Consider the following 17,375-nt stretch of genomic DNA (forward strand, 5'->3'; position numbering starts at 1 on the left):
CAGCTTCTGCTTCTTTAGGCCTTCTGCACCCACGGAAGGTAAGAGGGACAGCCGTTTAGAAGCTGCAGTCTGCTAGATGTTCACTTGGCTATGTCATCCACCAGTTCCAAAACGCTCATCTCTCCCTCTCCACTGCACCCCGCCCCCCAGCAAAGTCAGACCCAAGACTGCTACTCCCCACTTCCTGCCCCCACACAGCCCTCTGGACCCAGTCCCTGCTGTTCTGGGAACAGTCCTGCATGTACTCTTCAGTCAGGCATGGCTAGGGCAGGGCTGGGCAATCAGGGAAGTCTTCCTGCAGGAAGTGGAACTGGCGAGTCCTTAAAGGGGACTGGCATCTAGAGTGGCTGGAAGGGAGGAATGAGGTTTATGGGGAGAAGAGCAGAGGCGTAACATCAGCCCCAGCTCTGCTAGGGTTTCCCCAGGTAAACAGGCTGGTGACATTCGACAAGCGCAAGGCCCAGGTCCTACACTCAACCCCACTGGTCTTGGGGTTGCTGCCCAGAGTCTGTCCTGGCTGGAAGAAGCATCTGCAGTGGAACCAGCTCCTCTTGTCTTGGTGAGGCAGAAACTAAGTCCTCCCCACACCTGGGGCCGGAGGGGGCTCGGAGGCCGGTTCCGGGGCAGCGCAGAGCCAGTCACGGGACTTATGTTAATACGGGCCCTCCCCGAGCCGTGCTTAGCCTGTGACCCGCCCCACAGCTTCATCTCCGCTGCCGCGCCCCGGACCTGCTTGCCTAAAATAATGGGCATGGCGTCACCGCTTCCCATGGCCATGTGCTCCCACCCGGAGCCTCCAGAGCTCTGTTGTAGGCGACAGACAAATCCAGAGGTTCAGATGCCTTTTTCTTGGAGAGATTTGGTTTTGTTTTATTTTTAAAGTAATGTGGGCCCCTGCCACTTGGTGAAGCTTTTAAAAGATCTTTCAGAGCGGAGGAGACCTGAGTCTTAGCTGCCACTGGGGCTGCAGCCAGCCTCCTGCGAGCAGAAACCGAAGCTACGTGGATCTTCTGTTCACTCCATGCCCTTCCACCAGGGCCTGTGAATCCTGCTCCAGAGCAGCGGTGTGGTGTGGTGTGGTGTGGTGTGGCGGGAGAATTACCCAGCTCTGGGCTCCAGGCCAACTCTGGACCTTGCTTCTTCTAGAAAAAGAGGGATAACTAGAACAGCATTTTTACAAACTGTGGGTCGTGTTAAAAAATATTTACTTTTTAGTGTAATCGGAAGGCGTAATTGTAAGGGTGAGTTTTGTTTCAGTGTGTGTGCCTGTACACACACAAAAACATGTGTGCACTGACCCAAGGTGTAAAACGTATTTTTTACTGTGGGTTGTGGTCAGAAAGCCACTGACCTAGATAAACCCGAGGGCCCTTCTAGCTTTCAAAATGTCCGACTTCTCTCCCAGAGCCTTGCTGTTCCCCCCCACAGAACCTGACTGATTTTTGCAGGTTTTCTGCACTGACTGTTAAGCAAAACTTATGGTTAAAACGACAAAACCTGAAACACTCTCGTGCTTTTGGAACACTTTTGGGAAGACGTCCCTTCCCTCTGCCTTGGTTTTGGCCTTCTAGCTAGTAATGGGCTCTGCACCAGGGGATGGCCCATTTAAAAGCTGACCTATTTAAAACCCATGCGCACCAAAAACACGGGGTCAGTCTGATTTGTCTCTTCTCTTCTGTGCAAGGCTGGAACCTGAAAACTAAACTGGTCAGGGACTGACAAGATTGAAACCAAAGATACAAATATTTATTGAACTCTTGCTCAGTGAAAGAAAAGAAAATCAGGACTCAAGGTTAGTGGGGGAAAAAAGAAACAAGGTGTAGATGCAGAATCAAGAGGGCACGCCATCTTAGTTCTGCAGACTGTTAAGAGGCCTGGTGTGTTCCATGAGGAAGCCCTGCAGACGGCTTGGGTCACTCAGTCTCTGGCCTGCTTTGCTCGCACTCTTGTGCCATCACTGTGAACACAGCGATAAAGGTGGCTGTGGATCAAGGAGAAGGAAGGCAAGTGGCTTTTTCCAAGCTAGGGATGCTCTAAGTCCATTGTTTCATTTAATCCAACCCTAGGTATTGTCTTTGGAAACGGAAGCTCCAGAGGGGTGAGATGAGCTCGTCAGTGGAGAATCTGGACTTGAGCCCGGTCTGTGTGACTCGGGAGCCTGCCTTCTGTCCGCCTCTCCACGTCGCCTCAGGAAGTGCTAGAAAAATAAAGAGTGGTTCTCACTTGAGCTTCCTTCTCTCTGGTTCTGGCCTTCAGAAGGCTCTGTTTTAGGCCCAAGCTGTCCTTTTAAATCAGGGCCAGCTTCACAGGTGTGTGACCTCTGTAGTCACCCAGGGCCCTGCGCTTAAAAGGGCCTTACTCTTCAGTTTAACATGCTCTGTCACTGTCTTGGAATTCTTAATAATTTTTGAGCAAGGAGTCTCATATTTTCATTTTCACACTGGGCCCTGCAAATTATATGACTAGTGCTGACTTTGATATAGTGCGTCCTCTTTCTTAGTCTTTCTGGGTCCCTCTTCTCTGCCGTTAGTGTGTCCATCCTCTCTGGGGTAGAGGCATTTGAAGAATGCACTGTCCCTGCCTCAGGCCCACTACCTGGCACATGGGGCGGAGTTGTTTACCAGCCGTCTGTCTGCTCCTAGCCTGTCACTGCACCTCTTGCTGGCAAGGACCCCAACTATGGCTCACTGTCACCTCCGTGTCTTCTCAGCATTTGTCCAGGTGAACAGTGTCACAAGAGTGCCCTGTCGGAGAGAGAGGTTTCTTGCAGGGGAGAGACCTGTGGGCTGCGCACTGGGTCAGGTCAGGAGGAGTGTTCACAGTCCATCTGCCTCCCAGGGGCTTATACTTGTCTTGGGGACCCAAGACACACACACACAAAAAGTTGTTGTTCATAAAAGGATAGTGTTCGTTCAGCCTTTGTGGGACCAGTGGCACTGTAAGTTTTTCACGATGATTCGATGCACTCTGTATGCCCAGCACCTCGTGTTGCGCCTGGCACAATAAACAGGACATTTGTTAAGCATTTTCTCTGGTGTCCGCTCCCTGCTAGGCTGATTACGGGGAAGGACAGTCCCTGACCTCTAGGAGGATCGGATGCTTAATACACGATTAAATGATTCATGTGGCAGCTGCCGCGGTGCCCCGGGATGCTCAGCGCTAGATGCCTAGATGCCAGGAAGGTTTTCTGGGGAGGGGGCTTGAACTAGAATTGTAATGCAAAGGTAAGAGGTGGGAGCGATGCAGTTGGAGGAAGTTGGGGGAGATGGAGAATAGAGGGTCTCCTTAGGTCAGTTTAGGAGCTTGAATTTTTTCGCCAGGCAGCAAAAAGCCAGGAAAGTTTTCTAGGCTAGTTCTTGTTAGTGCCATTGAGTCTGACTCTAGTTCTTGTTAGTGCCATTGAGTCGATTCTGACTCCTGGCGACCCTTGTGTATGGTAGAGCGGAACCCTGCCCAGTCTTTTTGTGCCATCCTTTCGCCTTCTCGTACTAAATCAGGTGATGCTCAGCTACTATTCTCAGAGTTTTCTTTTCCAATTTTTTCAGAAGCAGGTGGCCAGGTCCTTCTTCCTAGTCTGTCTTAGTCTGGAAGCTCTGCTGAAACCTGCCTACCATGGGTGACCCTGCTGGTGTTTGAAATATCAGTGGCATAGCTCTCAGCATCACAGCAACACGCACCTGCCACAGTGTGACAACCGACAGGCGGGTGGTGTGGGTCCCTGACTGGGAATTGAACCAGGGCTGTAGCGGTGAGATTGCCGAATCTTAACCAGTAGACCACCGGGGCTGGCTTTTCCAGGCTGGAACTTGCAATTTATAGGTTAAACAGACATCGTCATCCCCTTTGTGCACAGGCAGAGCATGAAACCTTGGAAACAGAGGCACGGTCATCCAGCTAACCGAGTCCTTGGCCTCTAAGTCGAGGCCTATTCCCAGGAGTCCAGTGTCCCCACTGTCACAGAGACCCTATTTGGAGGCAGAAGATGGCTTAGGGTGACTTAGATGACCATTACCAGGACTGCAGTGTTGGGAATAGAGAGGAATGGTCAAATTTGAGAGCTCCATAAAGACAAGATTTCACAGTTTTGAAACAAGCAATGGGTTGTTCCTTAGAGTAATAATGTGTTCATGTTTATCACAGACGTTTCAGCTCCCACTGGTGAGAAATGACTGCTGCGTCCTTGCTTTGGGGACAAGTTTTTCAGGAAATGCCAGAGCCAGGTAGTCTGATTTCTTGGGAATCTTCAGTGCCTCCCCAGTGATATCTCTTGGGGGCTGAGTGTGAATCTGCAGGCTCCTCTTGGGCGTTAACATGTGGGGAATGAAGCAGAGGATCCTGTGTAGGTTTGTCATTAGGGTGTTTGAAAAGCTCCTGATAGAAGCAGTCATTCTAGTCATTGGATGGGAGAGAGAGTAACCACAGTCGGATTATTTTTAAACGGCCAGTGGAGCTGGGAGAGAGTCTAAACCCAAAGTACAAATTTTCAGTTTAATTTTAACTTTGCACTTAGCTCACACCCAGGATTTGGCGGGGGAAATGGGCCTTAATTTTTTTTTCTTTTTTAAGCAGAACACACCCTGGATGTAAAAGGCCCGTTCTCTTCCCGTGGAAGGGTTTACAGCGGTGGCCACTGAGTGGAGAGGAGAGACGGGAGGAAGTTGGGGGATTGCCGCCAGGGGCTCAGAGTCCCTTTAAGGGATGCTGGGGTGGGTCGGAGGTTTTGAAACACGTTAGCCCGCCCTGGAGCCCGAAGACAGTGGAGGCCGGAGTGACTTCCACACATCGGCTGCTGAGCTGGCACTTTTGTTTTTTCCTGTTTGATCCGATTCAGACACTTCACAGGCAGCTTACCTGCCATCCCCAATGTGACACATCACCCCACAAAGAAGCAATGGGTTTCCCCAACTCATTTGGGCTTTTTGGTGATGTCAGCAAACTCAGGATCTGAGCCTAGGCCTCTCCCTCTCCTCTTTGATCTTACCCCAAGCAGGGCTGAAACCCCCTCCAGGAAGGAAATGCAGAAACCAGGGGGATCCCAGAGGCCCACACCCCGACCTGTAACAGCCACCTGGCCCTCCAGACCCACAGGCTTTCCTTCCCAAGTGAGTGGAAGCAGCCGCCTGCTCCTTGGGGAGAGCGGGGTCCCAGCCCCCAGCCCTTCTCAGATCCTCACTCCCTGACTACAGTGTCATCTAAGTGAGGTCTGGGTTGGGTTTTGTGCTTTGGTTACTGAGGAAGTGTAACCAGGGTGGGGACTGCTGGGAGTGGCCCCCGCACGGCTGGTGGAACAGTGAGAAGACGGGCCAAGGGGGGCAGGTGCAGTCAGGGGAGCTCGTAGGATTGACCTGGGGAGTCTAGGAGAGCCTCTGCCCCACATCTGGGGACATCAGAGAAGCCATGAGGAGCCCTTTCTCATCTTGCGGCAACACTGACCACCTCGGTCCAGTGGACACCCTCCTGTGACCATTCCTGGGCCTTTAGGATAGGTGGTTCTGATGTGGCAGTAAGACAGGGGAATACCCCATTGGGCGATTGTGAGGATTCAATGAGCCAGTGCAGGTGAAGCACTTAGAGTGCGCCTGGTTATTACTAATAAAAACATGATAGTAGTGGCTTGCACATGGCCCCAAGAGGAATGGCCCCAGTTTGGGTGTGGTGCTGGGAGCCAGGCCTGGAACCTCTTATCAGTCTGTCAAATTCCCAGGCGGCATTGTGCCTCTCCGGGAAAGAGGCTGACTTCTGGGAGGAATTCCCTTGACTCTCCAGCACTGCGCACCGCCCCCCGCCCCCCCCCCCCCCCCAATACTGAGTACTTCTCCTTGGCTAGTGACTGTAAGAGGAGAAGCCCTTGACCCGTCTAGAAAAACTGCATGTCTGAAATCTTTGAGGGTGAACTGGAATCCCTTCTCATATTTGTCTTTCCTTGGTGGAGCTTAAAGAATTCCCAGGGCCTTCCAAGGAACCGAGTAACTAAAGAGGACTGTGGGCCTTGTGACCAGTGTTCACTGCAGCTGGGGGAGGGGTTCTCCCCTAAGGCTTGGCTTCCTGACTCTACACTGACTTCCTGCCCTAGGGCAGAAGGCCTCACAGGATTTATTCCCAGGCACTGTTGTCAGTGACCTTGAGAAGGTGGCTTGACCTAGACATCTGGCCTCTCCTGGGAGAGTGGGCAAGGGCTTAACTTCTCTCATCCCAGATCCAAGGGAAAGGTGGGCCTTGGCACCAGTGCCTCGGCCAAGAGCTTGCTAGCTCTGGGAGAGAGCTGTGCACCTGGCTTTGCCCCTCTTGATAAATTCCTGCTGTCCTGGCCTGCGTGGTGTGCCTCTCTCCACCAGAGAAGCAGAAAGCAGGGCAGCTGCAGGCCTCTGCAACCCACATGTGCTCCGAGCTCTCCTGGTCTGCCCACTGGTAAGGGTGGACTGAGGAGGGACACGGTTGGTCTGCTGTGGCTTCTCGTCCCCCTAGTTGGCACTTGGCCTAGAGATGCCCAAGAGGGAGGAGCATTTGGAGGACTCTTGCATGCTGGCCATGCTGGGCCCTGCAGGAAGAAGCTCAGCAAATTGCCCTGCTGAGGTGGGAGACGCCCTAGAGGGACTGGTTAGAAGGCCCATCTGCTTATCTAGGAGAAGAAAACGCTCTGAGGGGCAGGAATGATCCTTCAGACAATGTGGGGCTGCTACTGAGAAGGACAGGCCTGTACTGTGTGACCCATGGGTGAGAAATCAGAACCCATGGGTGGAATCCAGGGAGGCATCCTGTCCAGGTGACATCAGTGTGTGTTTCCTGGAGGCTGCAGGGAGCAGGCAGGTGGGGATGCTGTGTCGAGCACCAAGGGCAGCCAGAAGCAATCACCTTTAAGGTGCCTGTCAGGCCTGAAAGGCCAGGGAGCAGCCAGACTGCTCAGGGACAGGAATGGTTTAACTCTGGGCATCAGGCTGGATGGCCAAGCACCCTGGCCTCGCATGCTGACTCCCCTGGGTCATTTCAGGCCAGAGACTTGATTACTCCTCCTCAGTCTGTCTCCCTACCATCAGTACTGGAGCCTGAAATCTCCCCTTCAGCTAAGTCTACCTTTTTTTTTTTTTTTTTAAAGATTTTATTTTTCCTTTTTCTTCCCAAAGCCCCCCGGTACATAGTTGTATATTTTTAGTTGTGGGTCCTTCTAGTTGTGGCATGTGGGACACCGCCTCAGCGTGGCCTGATGAGTGGTGCCATGTCCGCGCCCAGGATCCAAACCTGCGAAACCCTGGGCTGCCAAAGCAGAGTGCACAAACTTAACCACTCAGCCACGGGGCCGGACCCCCAAGTCTGCCTTTTAACGAAGGAAAGAGAGGGTAGGTTTTTACCCTCATTAGAAATAAGGGGTTGAGGGCCCACTCTTTGGGTAGGAAGAGACGAGAGGAGAATCTCAGAACTCTTAACAGGGCAAAGCTGCTTCGGGGACTTGGGCAGGGGACAGACAGCGCCGCCGAGGTGCCTTCGAAGACCAGCTTTTGGACTTTGCCAACCTCAGCATTTCATTGCAGGTCCATCCTGGGTTTGCAGATTTCCCTTCTCTCTTTCCACATCTGCTCTCAGGACCCTGAAGAGCAAAGTCTAGAGCCTTGATATCTGATATGGTAACTTTCATGTGTCTCTTTACACTTATAGTAATTAAAAATAAAATTTAGAACTCAGTTCCTCATTCTCACCAGTCACACTGCAAGTGCTTAGTGGCCACATGTGGGCTAGTGGCTCCTCTTGGACAGCCCAGAAGGTTCCCATTGTCGCAGCAAGTCCTATTGGACAGCACTGGTCTAGAGAAGGGAGAGTTGGAGGAATCCCTGGTCTGCTGCCCCTGCTGTGGGGCAGGCTCTGGCTGTGGTGGCAGCAGCAGGTGAGAGCAAGCCTACCGCCCCTTGGGACCCATCAGCACACAGAGGGAGGCGGGGCTGAGGATGGGAGGCATAAGTAGCTGGCCTCGGGAATGTGGTCAGGCTGGTGCCGCGGGACTGTGGTGCTTTATTTTTTACTGGAGTTTTGGAAGAATATGGCAGTGGGTTGGAAGGAGAACACCAACCTTGCCAGTGGCAGCAGGGCTTATTGAGTTTGTCTTCTCCAATCCGGCCAAGGCCTCTGTCTCGAGTGGCCCTCTGGTTCTGCAGCTCTGCTCATGCGACCACCGCCCCTCCCCTCAGTATTGCTGAACGCCAAAGGACCAGGGTGGGCATTGTCACTGCGATGCTCCAGAAGAGCTGGAAGAAGTGCTGTTTGTCGTGTATGATAGACTGCTTCTTGGCTGTCTCATTGTCCTCCAAGGAGGCCTGACACCCTTCCCCTGCCCCAGGCTCCGCTCCTCGCCTCCATTCACGCCCCCTTCCCTTTTCAGGTGAAAGAGCTCGTCCTGGACAACTGTCGGTCGAATGAAGGCAAAATCGAAGGCCTCACAGATGAATTTGAAGAACTGGAGTTCTTAAGTACAATCAACGTAGGCCTCACCTCAGTCGCAAACTTACCAAAGTTAAACAAACTTAAGAAGGTAAACAGAGTGTAGGAGCGTGTGCACGGGAGGCGGGCCGGGGGGAGCAAGGGGTCATTACTTCGTGTTTAGGGAGCATAATTGAAGGTGAAGCCAGGTGCGTGCGCCAACACGTCTGACGATTCTTGAGGCAACTTTCCCCTCCTTGCCTGTCTGCCCGGAGCCTTCATCTTAAGAGCTATTTCTGCTTTTTCTCTCCTGCCTTGTTTAGCTTGAACTAAGCGATAACAGAATCTCAGGGGGCCTGGAAGTATTGGCAGAAAAGTGTCCGAACCTCACGCATCTAAATTTAAGTGGCAACAAAATTAAAGACCTCAGCACAATAGAGCCACTGGTGAGTCATGTGGGTCCCCTCTCCGTGGCGGGGGTGGGCAGGATTGAGATCACGGAATAGTACCTTTGTGTTTGTATAATGTCCTTTTTCTCACTTAGCTTACTGTATTTGACTGTTGTTATGTGCTATGAGATAGACTTGGAGTGGTAATTTCTACTTCATCCAAGAGAAACTGAGACATAGGGAAGTTAAATAGCTTGACAGAGGTCACTGAGCCAGCCTGGGCCTTTGGGCTGGGGTGAGGGCAGACCTTGGCCTCAATTTCTCGTCTAGTGCTTTTCCTCATACAGTTTCTGCTCAGCTTTGGAATCCTGAGCTGTCATTTCTTCTGGCTTACAGCATGGCTCAGTCTCCCTCTTTAGGGAAGGAGGAGCCATCCAAGAATTAAGCTGACCCTGGAGGTGGGCACTTCTTTTTTCCTTAGGTCACTGGCCTGAGGCTAGTGCCTCTGGACGGTGGGAGATGAGTGGGTCCTGAAACAGGCCCCCTGGGATGGCAGAGAGTGTGTGGTTTGGGAGCCTCACACAGAACTTGCTCCACGTGGCATCGGGAAGAATGCCCTGGTCTCCAGTCCTTGGCGTGGTAGTGACCAGGGCCTCAGAGGCCTGGACAGTGTTTCTGGCTCCTCTGCTCATCCTCACAGAGCTGAACATCCCCCAGACTTCACTGATGTACTAGCCAGAAAGGGACAAGTCATGGTGAGAATAACAACTTCTACGTTATCCAGATCTGAATGGCTGTTTTTCCTTGATTTCAAGAAAATCAACTTTGTCAACAAGATGTGTCACTGAGTAAATAATAGCTTTTTTGAAATACAGAAATACTATCATGTTAAATAAACACACTTATTGTAAATGTACACATAAGAATCACTTCATGGACCATGCGTCTCAGATCAGGAAAAGGCCATGTGGATATTTTTGCCAAGTTGCCGCATTTCCCTTTTCTGAGTATGAAAGGTGGTGGTTGGGACATCCCTCAGTTTTAGTTTGTAGGGTTCTTATCCAAAAAGCACTCCTTGCGCTCTGTGGATGCTTGAGGAGGGCTGGTGGACGGGCTAGGGTGACAGAACAGGAAGCTGGCACTACTTTTCCAAGTTCAAACTTTGCCTGCCCATCTGTGGCATGGGGTCGACTGCTAGAATAAGCTTCCCATAGAACTTCTCTCCCACGCATCTCCTAGGGGAAAGCAAAGTTATTCTGATCTACCTGGAAGTCTTGATTTCATAATTTCATTATAAAAAGAAGAACCTTTGAAGTTCTGTATATGTGTTTGGGGAGGCGCAGGGTATGAGGATCGAGTATACAAAACATTGTGATCAGTCACCGTTAGAGATCCGACATGCACACACGCACACCCCCTGCTCCCCCACCCATACCACACATGCTTTTGTAGCTCCCCTTCCCTGGTTATCAGTGTGATGCATTACATTCGCCTCCTGAGCGGGCGAAGCTGCCTTTCGTTGGGGGGTCCTCGGCTTGCCCACCCAGAACACAGCCCAGACTTCCTTGACCCTCTGCTGAGAATGCCCGGGTCTCAATCGTGAGATCTGGAAAGAGCAGCCTAGTTCCCGACATTGACCCTGAGGGACTTCACTCCCCCGTCAGGCCTGGTCCCGTTGGAATTGGGACTTGGCTGAGCATGGGTGCTCTCAGACCTGTGCCTTGAAGACGTGGGGTGGGAAGTCGAGAGGTTTCTGTTTCTTGCTAGCCGGCTGACCCTCGCACTCCGTGGGCTTTGGTTTCCTCGGCCACCAAACAGGTGTACTATGGGTTAGAACCCGTCTGGGAGAAAGCTTTGACAAAGCTGGTCGTGTTAGGTTCCAGCGACAGAATCCAGGTCCTCCATCGTTTTCCCTCTTGTCCCTTTTGACAGGCGGTGTTGCAGTGAGTAAGGGCGCGGGTCTGGAGTTGGGCTGCCTGATCAAATCCCAATTCTCTGCCCTCATTTCCTCATCTATAAAACCGACTAGTGGTTGTTTCTGCCTTCTCGGGGTTGTGAGGATAAACCGAGTCAGTACGCGAAGTGCCATGTTAACTGCTGGCATCATCGTCGTTGTTAGTAGACGCAGGAGTTGGTTGTGAGCTCACGTCTCCATTTGAGTTCCCCTCTGGCTCCTCAGTCCGGGGAAGCAGCAGAGCTCCTGGCTCCTGCCCCAGGAGGCCCGGTGAGTCCCAAGCTGGTCACGTTGAGGCGAGAGCTGGGACTGGAGAACAGAGGAGTTAGCGCTGGACGAGGCTTTAAGACCCTCAAGTCCAGCCCCCCATTTCCCAGGGGAAGAAGCTGAGGCCCCCAACAGAGATGATAAGTCTGGACATACCTCATGGCCCAGCAGAGCCAGAGCAGACTGCCCTTATGGCCTGTGAGCCTGGAGGTCTCCCGCTGTCGCACAGCACCCCGCCTCTTTCCCTGGGGTGTTTGCTCACCGCGCCCCCCCCACCTCCCACTTGCTGCTCACTGTTGACTTCATTTTTCTGCTTGCAGAAAAAGTTAGAAAACCTCAAGAGCTTAGACCTTTTCAATTGTGAGGTAACCAACCTGAATGACTACCGAGAAAACGTGTTCAAGCTCCTCCCGCAGCTCACGTACCTCGACGGCTACGACCGGGACGACAAGGAGGCCCCCGACTCGGATGCCGAGGGCTACGTGGAGGGCCTGGACGACGACGAGGAGGATGAGGACGGTGGGTGGTGGAGGGGAAGGTGCAGGGCAGGCGGGGTCCCCCTGCTTTACAGAGGGGGGGCTGACGGAGGCCCCCACCAGCCGCTGAGGGCTAGCTGGCTGTCCACCTCTTTCCAGAAGTAAGGAGGGGAGTTGGGGCTGTCTGCTTTGCTTACCGTTGTCCCTAATCTGTCTCATTGTCACCCCTAAAAGAATAGGATGTGAGCCCCAGAGAAAAACATCTTGAGATTCTCCAACTGCATTGTAACTCCTTAAAAACCATCTAGCTGAATCTTCCCTTCAATTGTTTTCTTTTCTAAAGTCCCCTGGGGAATGAGATTCAACAGTGTCTCTCTATGGTGTGACCCTGGACTCAGACACTCTCACAGGGAAGGGGTCAGTGGATAGATGAAGGTAGGGTGTGGCCTGAGGGTTCCCTTTCCCCAACTGGGTGTCCAGTAGTAGACGTAAGGTCATGAGCTGAAGGGGTTGTGGGGCCCCCTGGTGGCTGTAGCCCACAGGACCACAGGACTTGGGGGTGTGGACTCAAGAGCCCCAGGGGTCCGGGAAATGGAGGAGGCAGCAGGCAGCATGTTGGCAGCACATGACAGTCAGGGCCTGCAGGAAGGAGAGAAGGGGAAGACAGGAGCACCTCCTCCTGTCCCCATCCCACATGCCAGCACAGTGTGACCTCCCTGCAGGTCTTCAGGGCCAGAGTAAGGTTGAGACTGGAGACACTTGCCTGGTTAATTCAGACATGAGAGTTTGTTTCTCCATGTTGGGTGGAAGTATGAGCAAGATATTCAGACCGTGTTTACCTTAGTGTGTTCCATCTTGTGATGCAACAGAAAAGGCCGAGGGCTGGAATCCTAAGATCAGGTTTCTAGGCCCAGCTCTGCAACGAACTCCATGTGTGACCTTGAGCAAGTCACTTCTCGCCTCTGGGATTCCAATTTCTCAGCTTTAAAGCGAGGAGTTTTGTTAGATGTTCTTCTAAATGAATTGATTTCTCTGCTTTCCCAGGCCCTGTAATTTGTTCCTCTGATCCAGCAGTTTCCCTGTGGTCTCAGCCTCCACAAGGGATCTTTGTTTTTGTAAAACTTGGGAGGAAGGCTTACCTTTCCAGTCGCTATAGGATGCTTATCTTTGGGATTGCTTTAGGTTGTGTTCAGTCACGTTAGAGCATCCAGGCTTTGGGCCTGTGCGGGTGTGAGAGGGTCGTGGGCCCACGCTGAAGACCAGACCCCCTGTGCCAGGCCCGTCAGCCTGGGTCCTGTGCTGTGAGGGAGGAGCCAGCTCACCACCTCCTCCATTCTTGTCCCCATTTCCACTGCACAGAGGAAGAGTATGATGAAGATGCTCAGGTAGTGGAGGACGAGGAGGACGAGGAGGAGGAGGAGGAAGGTGAAGAGGAGGATGTGAGTGGAGAGGAGGAGGTAAGAGGCTGGGCTGGGTGCGGGTGCCGTCTCCCCAAGTCCCCCTTGCTTGCTGCCTCTGAGTCAGTGTTACTGACTGCCCCAGCGCCCAGCCTTTGGCAGCCCCCAAACCCTGCTTGTGGAAATGAGTCCATTTTAGGGCCTTTTACTGGCCTGGTTTGGGGGAGGCAAGACTTGAAGCTGCCCTGGGAGGGGTAGAGAGGTGATTCTGGAGGCAGGTAAAGAGGGGACTCACCTGCTGGGGTAATGCCTACGCCTTATTTCTACATGAAAATTGGTTCTCTGAGAATCCACGGCCCCACTTTCTGCCTTTTCGCATTCGTATGTTAGTTCAGATATTCACTGAGCGCTTACAGTGTGCTCAGGAAAATCAGAGACTGCCTTGAACTTTTGGGAAGTAGGATAAGCCACTGCTGGATCCCGAATCAGAAAGTGACGAGGGCCCCCTGTACACAGTGGAAATAGTGCCATTGTCCTAACACAATGGCTGGCTCCCAGTTTTTTAACAAAGTCTGTGACATGTCTGTAGGGGGTATTGTATTACAGAGATTCAGGGCACAGTCTGTGAGGGAGTGGATCTCAGCTCTACCACTTGCTGGCTGTGTGTCCCTGGACAAGTTCCTTGACCTTTCTGAGCCCATTTCTTCATCTGTAAAATAGGCATCAATTTACAACTGGGTTGTAAATAGGGATCAGCTCACTGGGTTGTTAAGAGGGTAAAATAATTTGTAAGCAGAATGCTTAAGGACAGTGACCGACAGGGGACGTTTGACCACTTAGTATTTTAGGCTTTCACACCTCCTCAGTCCTGGCTCTCGGTGCCGGGCTTTATGTTTCTCGGTTCTGAGTCTGTATGGCAGAGTCATTTTCCGGGACTTGTTCAGAAGTCTTAAGTCAACTCTTGTTAATTACAAAAGTTAGACCCAGAGAGGCTTAAAATGACAACAGCATGGACAAGGTACTTGCCTTCTGCCCCAGTTTCCTGTCTCCTTTGATCAGGGCCCAGACACCTGCCTGCACACAGCGGGCTCAAGCAGGAGCTCCCAGCCTGCCCACACCAGGCATGGGATGGCAGGTCTGGGCAGATGGAGAAGCTGGTGAGATAGGGGGTTCCTGCCTCGTTGAGCTGCTGGGTTTCTCTTCTCCCTACATGTAGGTTGCTAGGCTTACCTCTGAAGAATATTGTGAGTGTTTTGAAAGAAAGACTTAGGAAAACAGGTCCCCCTAGGACAGGGTGGTAAGTCATGTTGGCTAATGGATTTTTCATTTTGCTCTTCCTGTCACTGGAGCGCAGCGTGCAGGTTTTGTTTCTTGGTTTTTTTTCGTAATCTCATTGACCATCTGCAGATTTCCAGCTTCCAGTAAAGGAGAGCTTATACACACACAAAAAAAAACAGTCCTAGCGAACAGACTGATTAAGGAGCTATTTGGTGACATTATAAAAGGATGTTTCCCTTGACAAAAAGAAGTCTATCACCAAGTTCTTTTTAAACAATGGGCCGCCTGGTGCTTTAGGAGCCACACTCAGCATCCGGCCAGCCCGGCGCTTGCAGGAGCAGCGTAAAGAAGGGTCGTGGGTTGAGAGTGAATACATGCTTGCTGAATCTCAAGGAGCTGGGAATGATCTCCTCAGGGGGCCTTGAATTTATCCTCCCCTTCCTTCCCCGCCAAGCGATCCAAGTTGGCGAGATGGTGAAGGGGCTGGGTGGGGGGAGGTTGGACTCGCCCACAGAATCTGGATTTGCTGAAAGTAGGGTCTTCCCTTGAAGCCAAAGCTAGAGTGAGGACAGATGCAAGGACAGCCTGCTTTAGATGACAGAGAGCCGGCTAGGGGACCTTGTTCTCCTAGAGCGTGCAGACTGGAAAGCTGCCTGAGTTACAGGGACTTCAGGTCAGGAAGTCTAAACCACACACATTGTTGGCAAGTGTTGGAGTTCAGTGTCAGGGAAAGTGGCTTCCTCAGCACGTCCCTAGGCCAGGGGCATTCCTAATGTCTGGTGTCCATCTTCTCTCCTAGGAGGATGAAGAAGGTTATAATGACGGGGAAGTAGATGATGAGGAAGATGAAGAAGATCTTGGTGGTATGGCAGCCTTTTTACTCTCAGCGGGTTGCAGCCTGGCCCCTTCATTTGGCAGTAGATTGATGAGGCCCTGAGGACCTGGAAGTGGGCACAGCGAGCCCATCTGAGACCACAGGGGCCTCCCTGGCTTGCAGGAAGAAGCCCTGCCTCAGTTTGCCAGGGTTGGCAAAGCTTCCTAGCTGTGTGGTCCCTTGGTTTCCCAGCGGGTGGGCTGGGTTAGAGGCAGGATCAATGATTAGTCTAAATGCCTTTTTCTTACTCTTCCAGAAGAAGAAAGGGGTCAGAAGCGAAAACGAGAACCTGAAGATGAGGGAGAAGATGATGACTAAGTGGAATAACCTATTTTGAAAAATTCCTATTGTGATTTGACTGTTTTTACCCATACCCCCCTCCCCATCCCGCCCCCCGAAACTTATTTTTTTCTGATTGTAACGTTGCTGTGGGAACGAGAGGGGAAAAGTGTACTGGGGGTTGTGGGGGGAGGGAGGGCGGGAGGGGGTGGAATAAAATACTATTTTTACTGCCACTCTTTATTTTTTTTTCCCCTACTTTTTCTTTGTGTCTGGTTCTGCCCCTGTAAATGCGATAGCTGAGTACACACCAAGTGAGCATTTGCTCCTTACTCTCAGAGAGGACGGTTTGGAGGCCTCTTACGTTTCCTGGTGTTTCCTGAGTCTCTTAGTTGGTTGCAAGGCCATGGCTGGCCACAGTTTGGTTTCTCAGAGCCCAGGAGGGGCTGAGCACCAGCCACATCTTACCTCTTGTTCTGCTTGCCGTGGTTTCTGCATTTCTTGGGCCTGTTCAAGGCACCTGATGCCCTGGTTTGTAAATAGCAACCTAAAGGCGTGTTTTGGCACTGGATGGGCACAGTCCCCGTCTCCCTTCCCTTTCCCTCTTCACAGCTGGTGGTGGGCTTCACTCTACAAAGAGGACTCTGATGTCACTCTTAAGAGCTGTGAGCCAGAGAGCTGAGAACAGCAGGCTTATGAGTTAGGAGTAAAGTAGATTTGGTAATAATAATTAAAACAAAAGAAGTAAACCCTCAAACTTCAACCTCTTTAAAAGATTCAAAAAAAAACTGTCCTGTCTTGTTCTGTAAACTATTAGAACGCTTTGTTTTACAAAATGACGAGAGAAATCTTCCACGTGTGCTTCTGTGCTTAGACCATTTTTACAAGGCTGAGCGCGGGAGACGTTGCTGCATGTCTGCTGGGTTTTTTTTCATACAGCGGAGCACGGAAAAACTAACGCAAAATTGTATTTTCTTACCTAGTGGAAATCTGAAGTGACCGCAAATTCCTAGTGAATGCACAGGTGTGCTTTCATGTCCCTCTTCTGGATTGCTTTACAAGTAGCCTGTGTCTCCCTAGCCCGTGTTCCATCTGTACAGAAGAGCATCTGCCCGGATTTTCTCCTCCCCCTCAGAAGAGCCAAACTTTGAGTTTTATGTCTGTTTGTCATTGATAAATTTCAATAAATCTTTTTATACAGTTTTTTGGGGATGGCTTCTTTGAGTCCAGCAGGCCGTTGATGCTCCTCCGATGCACGCCGGATAACCTACTCGCTCATCGGGGGAGCTTCTCTTTGGTCACCTGATAAAATAGCTTTGCTGAGAGGATACGTAACTCGATAGTAAATTTGCATACTTTGGGTCTCACGGCAAGACTTAGTAGTTGGTGTATTATCTTCTTTAAAATCTTCATTTTGAGAAAAAGATATAAAAAGAGTTGTTAAAAAACCAAGCACCAAAGCAATCACCAAAAAGTTGGGCCAGCTTTGGAAGCTTATTTGGAATATCTTTCGTCGTTTCGTTGTTCAGACTGTAGAAAGAATATACGCTTGAAAACCTCAGCAACGTATAAAGCAAATTATTTCACAAACCCAGAGGTTTACATGGTGGCTTTTTTGTTCCTTTATTTAATGTTATGATAGTTTCTACCTCTAAAGAGTCTTCAAAAGCTTCTTAAATGGCTATGTAGTAGTTGATTAACTTCTGATTTGCTTAATTTTAACCAAATGGTTAGATGTTTGAGTTATTTCCAACTTACCAATTGTAGTGGACATTCTGGTATACATTTTGGGAATTTCTTGGTATAAATTCTTAGAAGTAGTCATTGGACCAAAAGTTAACATTCATAAGGCTAATATGCAAGGTCCTATTAGGTTTTCCAGAAGGGTTATACCAATGTGCTGGGGTAGTTTATGTCTACACGCATATGTGCATGCTCAGCCTCCGGCCCTAAAGCACACAGGGAGCCCTAGTGTCTGTCTTGGGATCGTTGTGTGATTCCAGCAGAGTGAAGTCTTCCCGGGAGAGGCTGACCCACCCTGCCCTTTGGCCAGTG

At 51.1% G+C, this 17,375-nt stretch overlaps 1 protein-coding gene across 3 annotated transcripts in view; it reads left to right on the plus strand.

Annotated features, from left to right (window-relative positions):
* LOC124233069 (acidic leucine-rich nuclear phosphoprotein 32 family member A) overlaps window positions 1-16,523 on the plus strand; it is a 38,613-nt gene extending 22,090 nt beyond the window's left edge. For 2 of the 3 annotated variants that reach the window (XM_046650141.1, XM_046650140.1), the window contains exons 2-7: window positions 8,369-8,518; window positions 8,730-8,852; window positions 11,337-11,535; window positions 12,852-12,949; window positions 14,967-15,030; window positions 15,298-16,523. In XM_046650141.1, the coding sequence (XP_046506097.1) occupies window positions 8,369-8,518; window positions 8,730-8,852; window positions 11,337-11,535; window positions 12,852-12,949; window positions 14,967-15,030; window positions 15,298-15,359 (696 nt within the window). In that variant the 3' untranslated portion in view covers window positions 15,360-16,523. Of the gene's footprint in view, window positions 1-7,256; window positions 7,620-8,368; window positions 8,519-8,729; window positions 8,853-11,336; window positions 11,536-12,851; window positions 12,950-14,966; window positions 15,031-15,297 lie in introns of those variants that run through there. The other variant, XM_046650142.1, reaches the window with a different exon arrangement.
* The last annotated feature ends 852 nt before the right edge of the window (window positions 16,524-17,375 follow it).

This window comes from Equus quagga, unplaced genomic scaffold, assembly GCF_021613505.1.
Source record: "Equus quagga isolate Etosha38 unplaced genomic scaffold, UCLA_HA_Equagga_1.0 153_RagTag, whole genome shotgun sequence".
Lineage (NCBI taxonomy): Eukaryota > Metazoa > Chordata > Mammalia > Perissodactyla > Equidae > Equus > Equus quagga.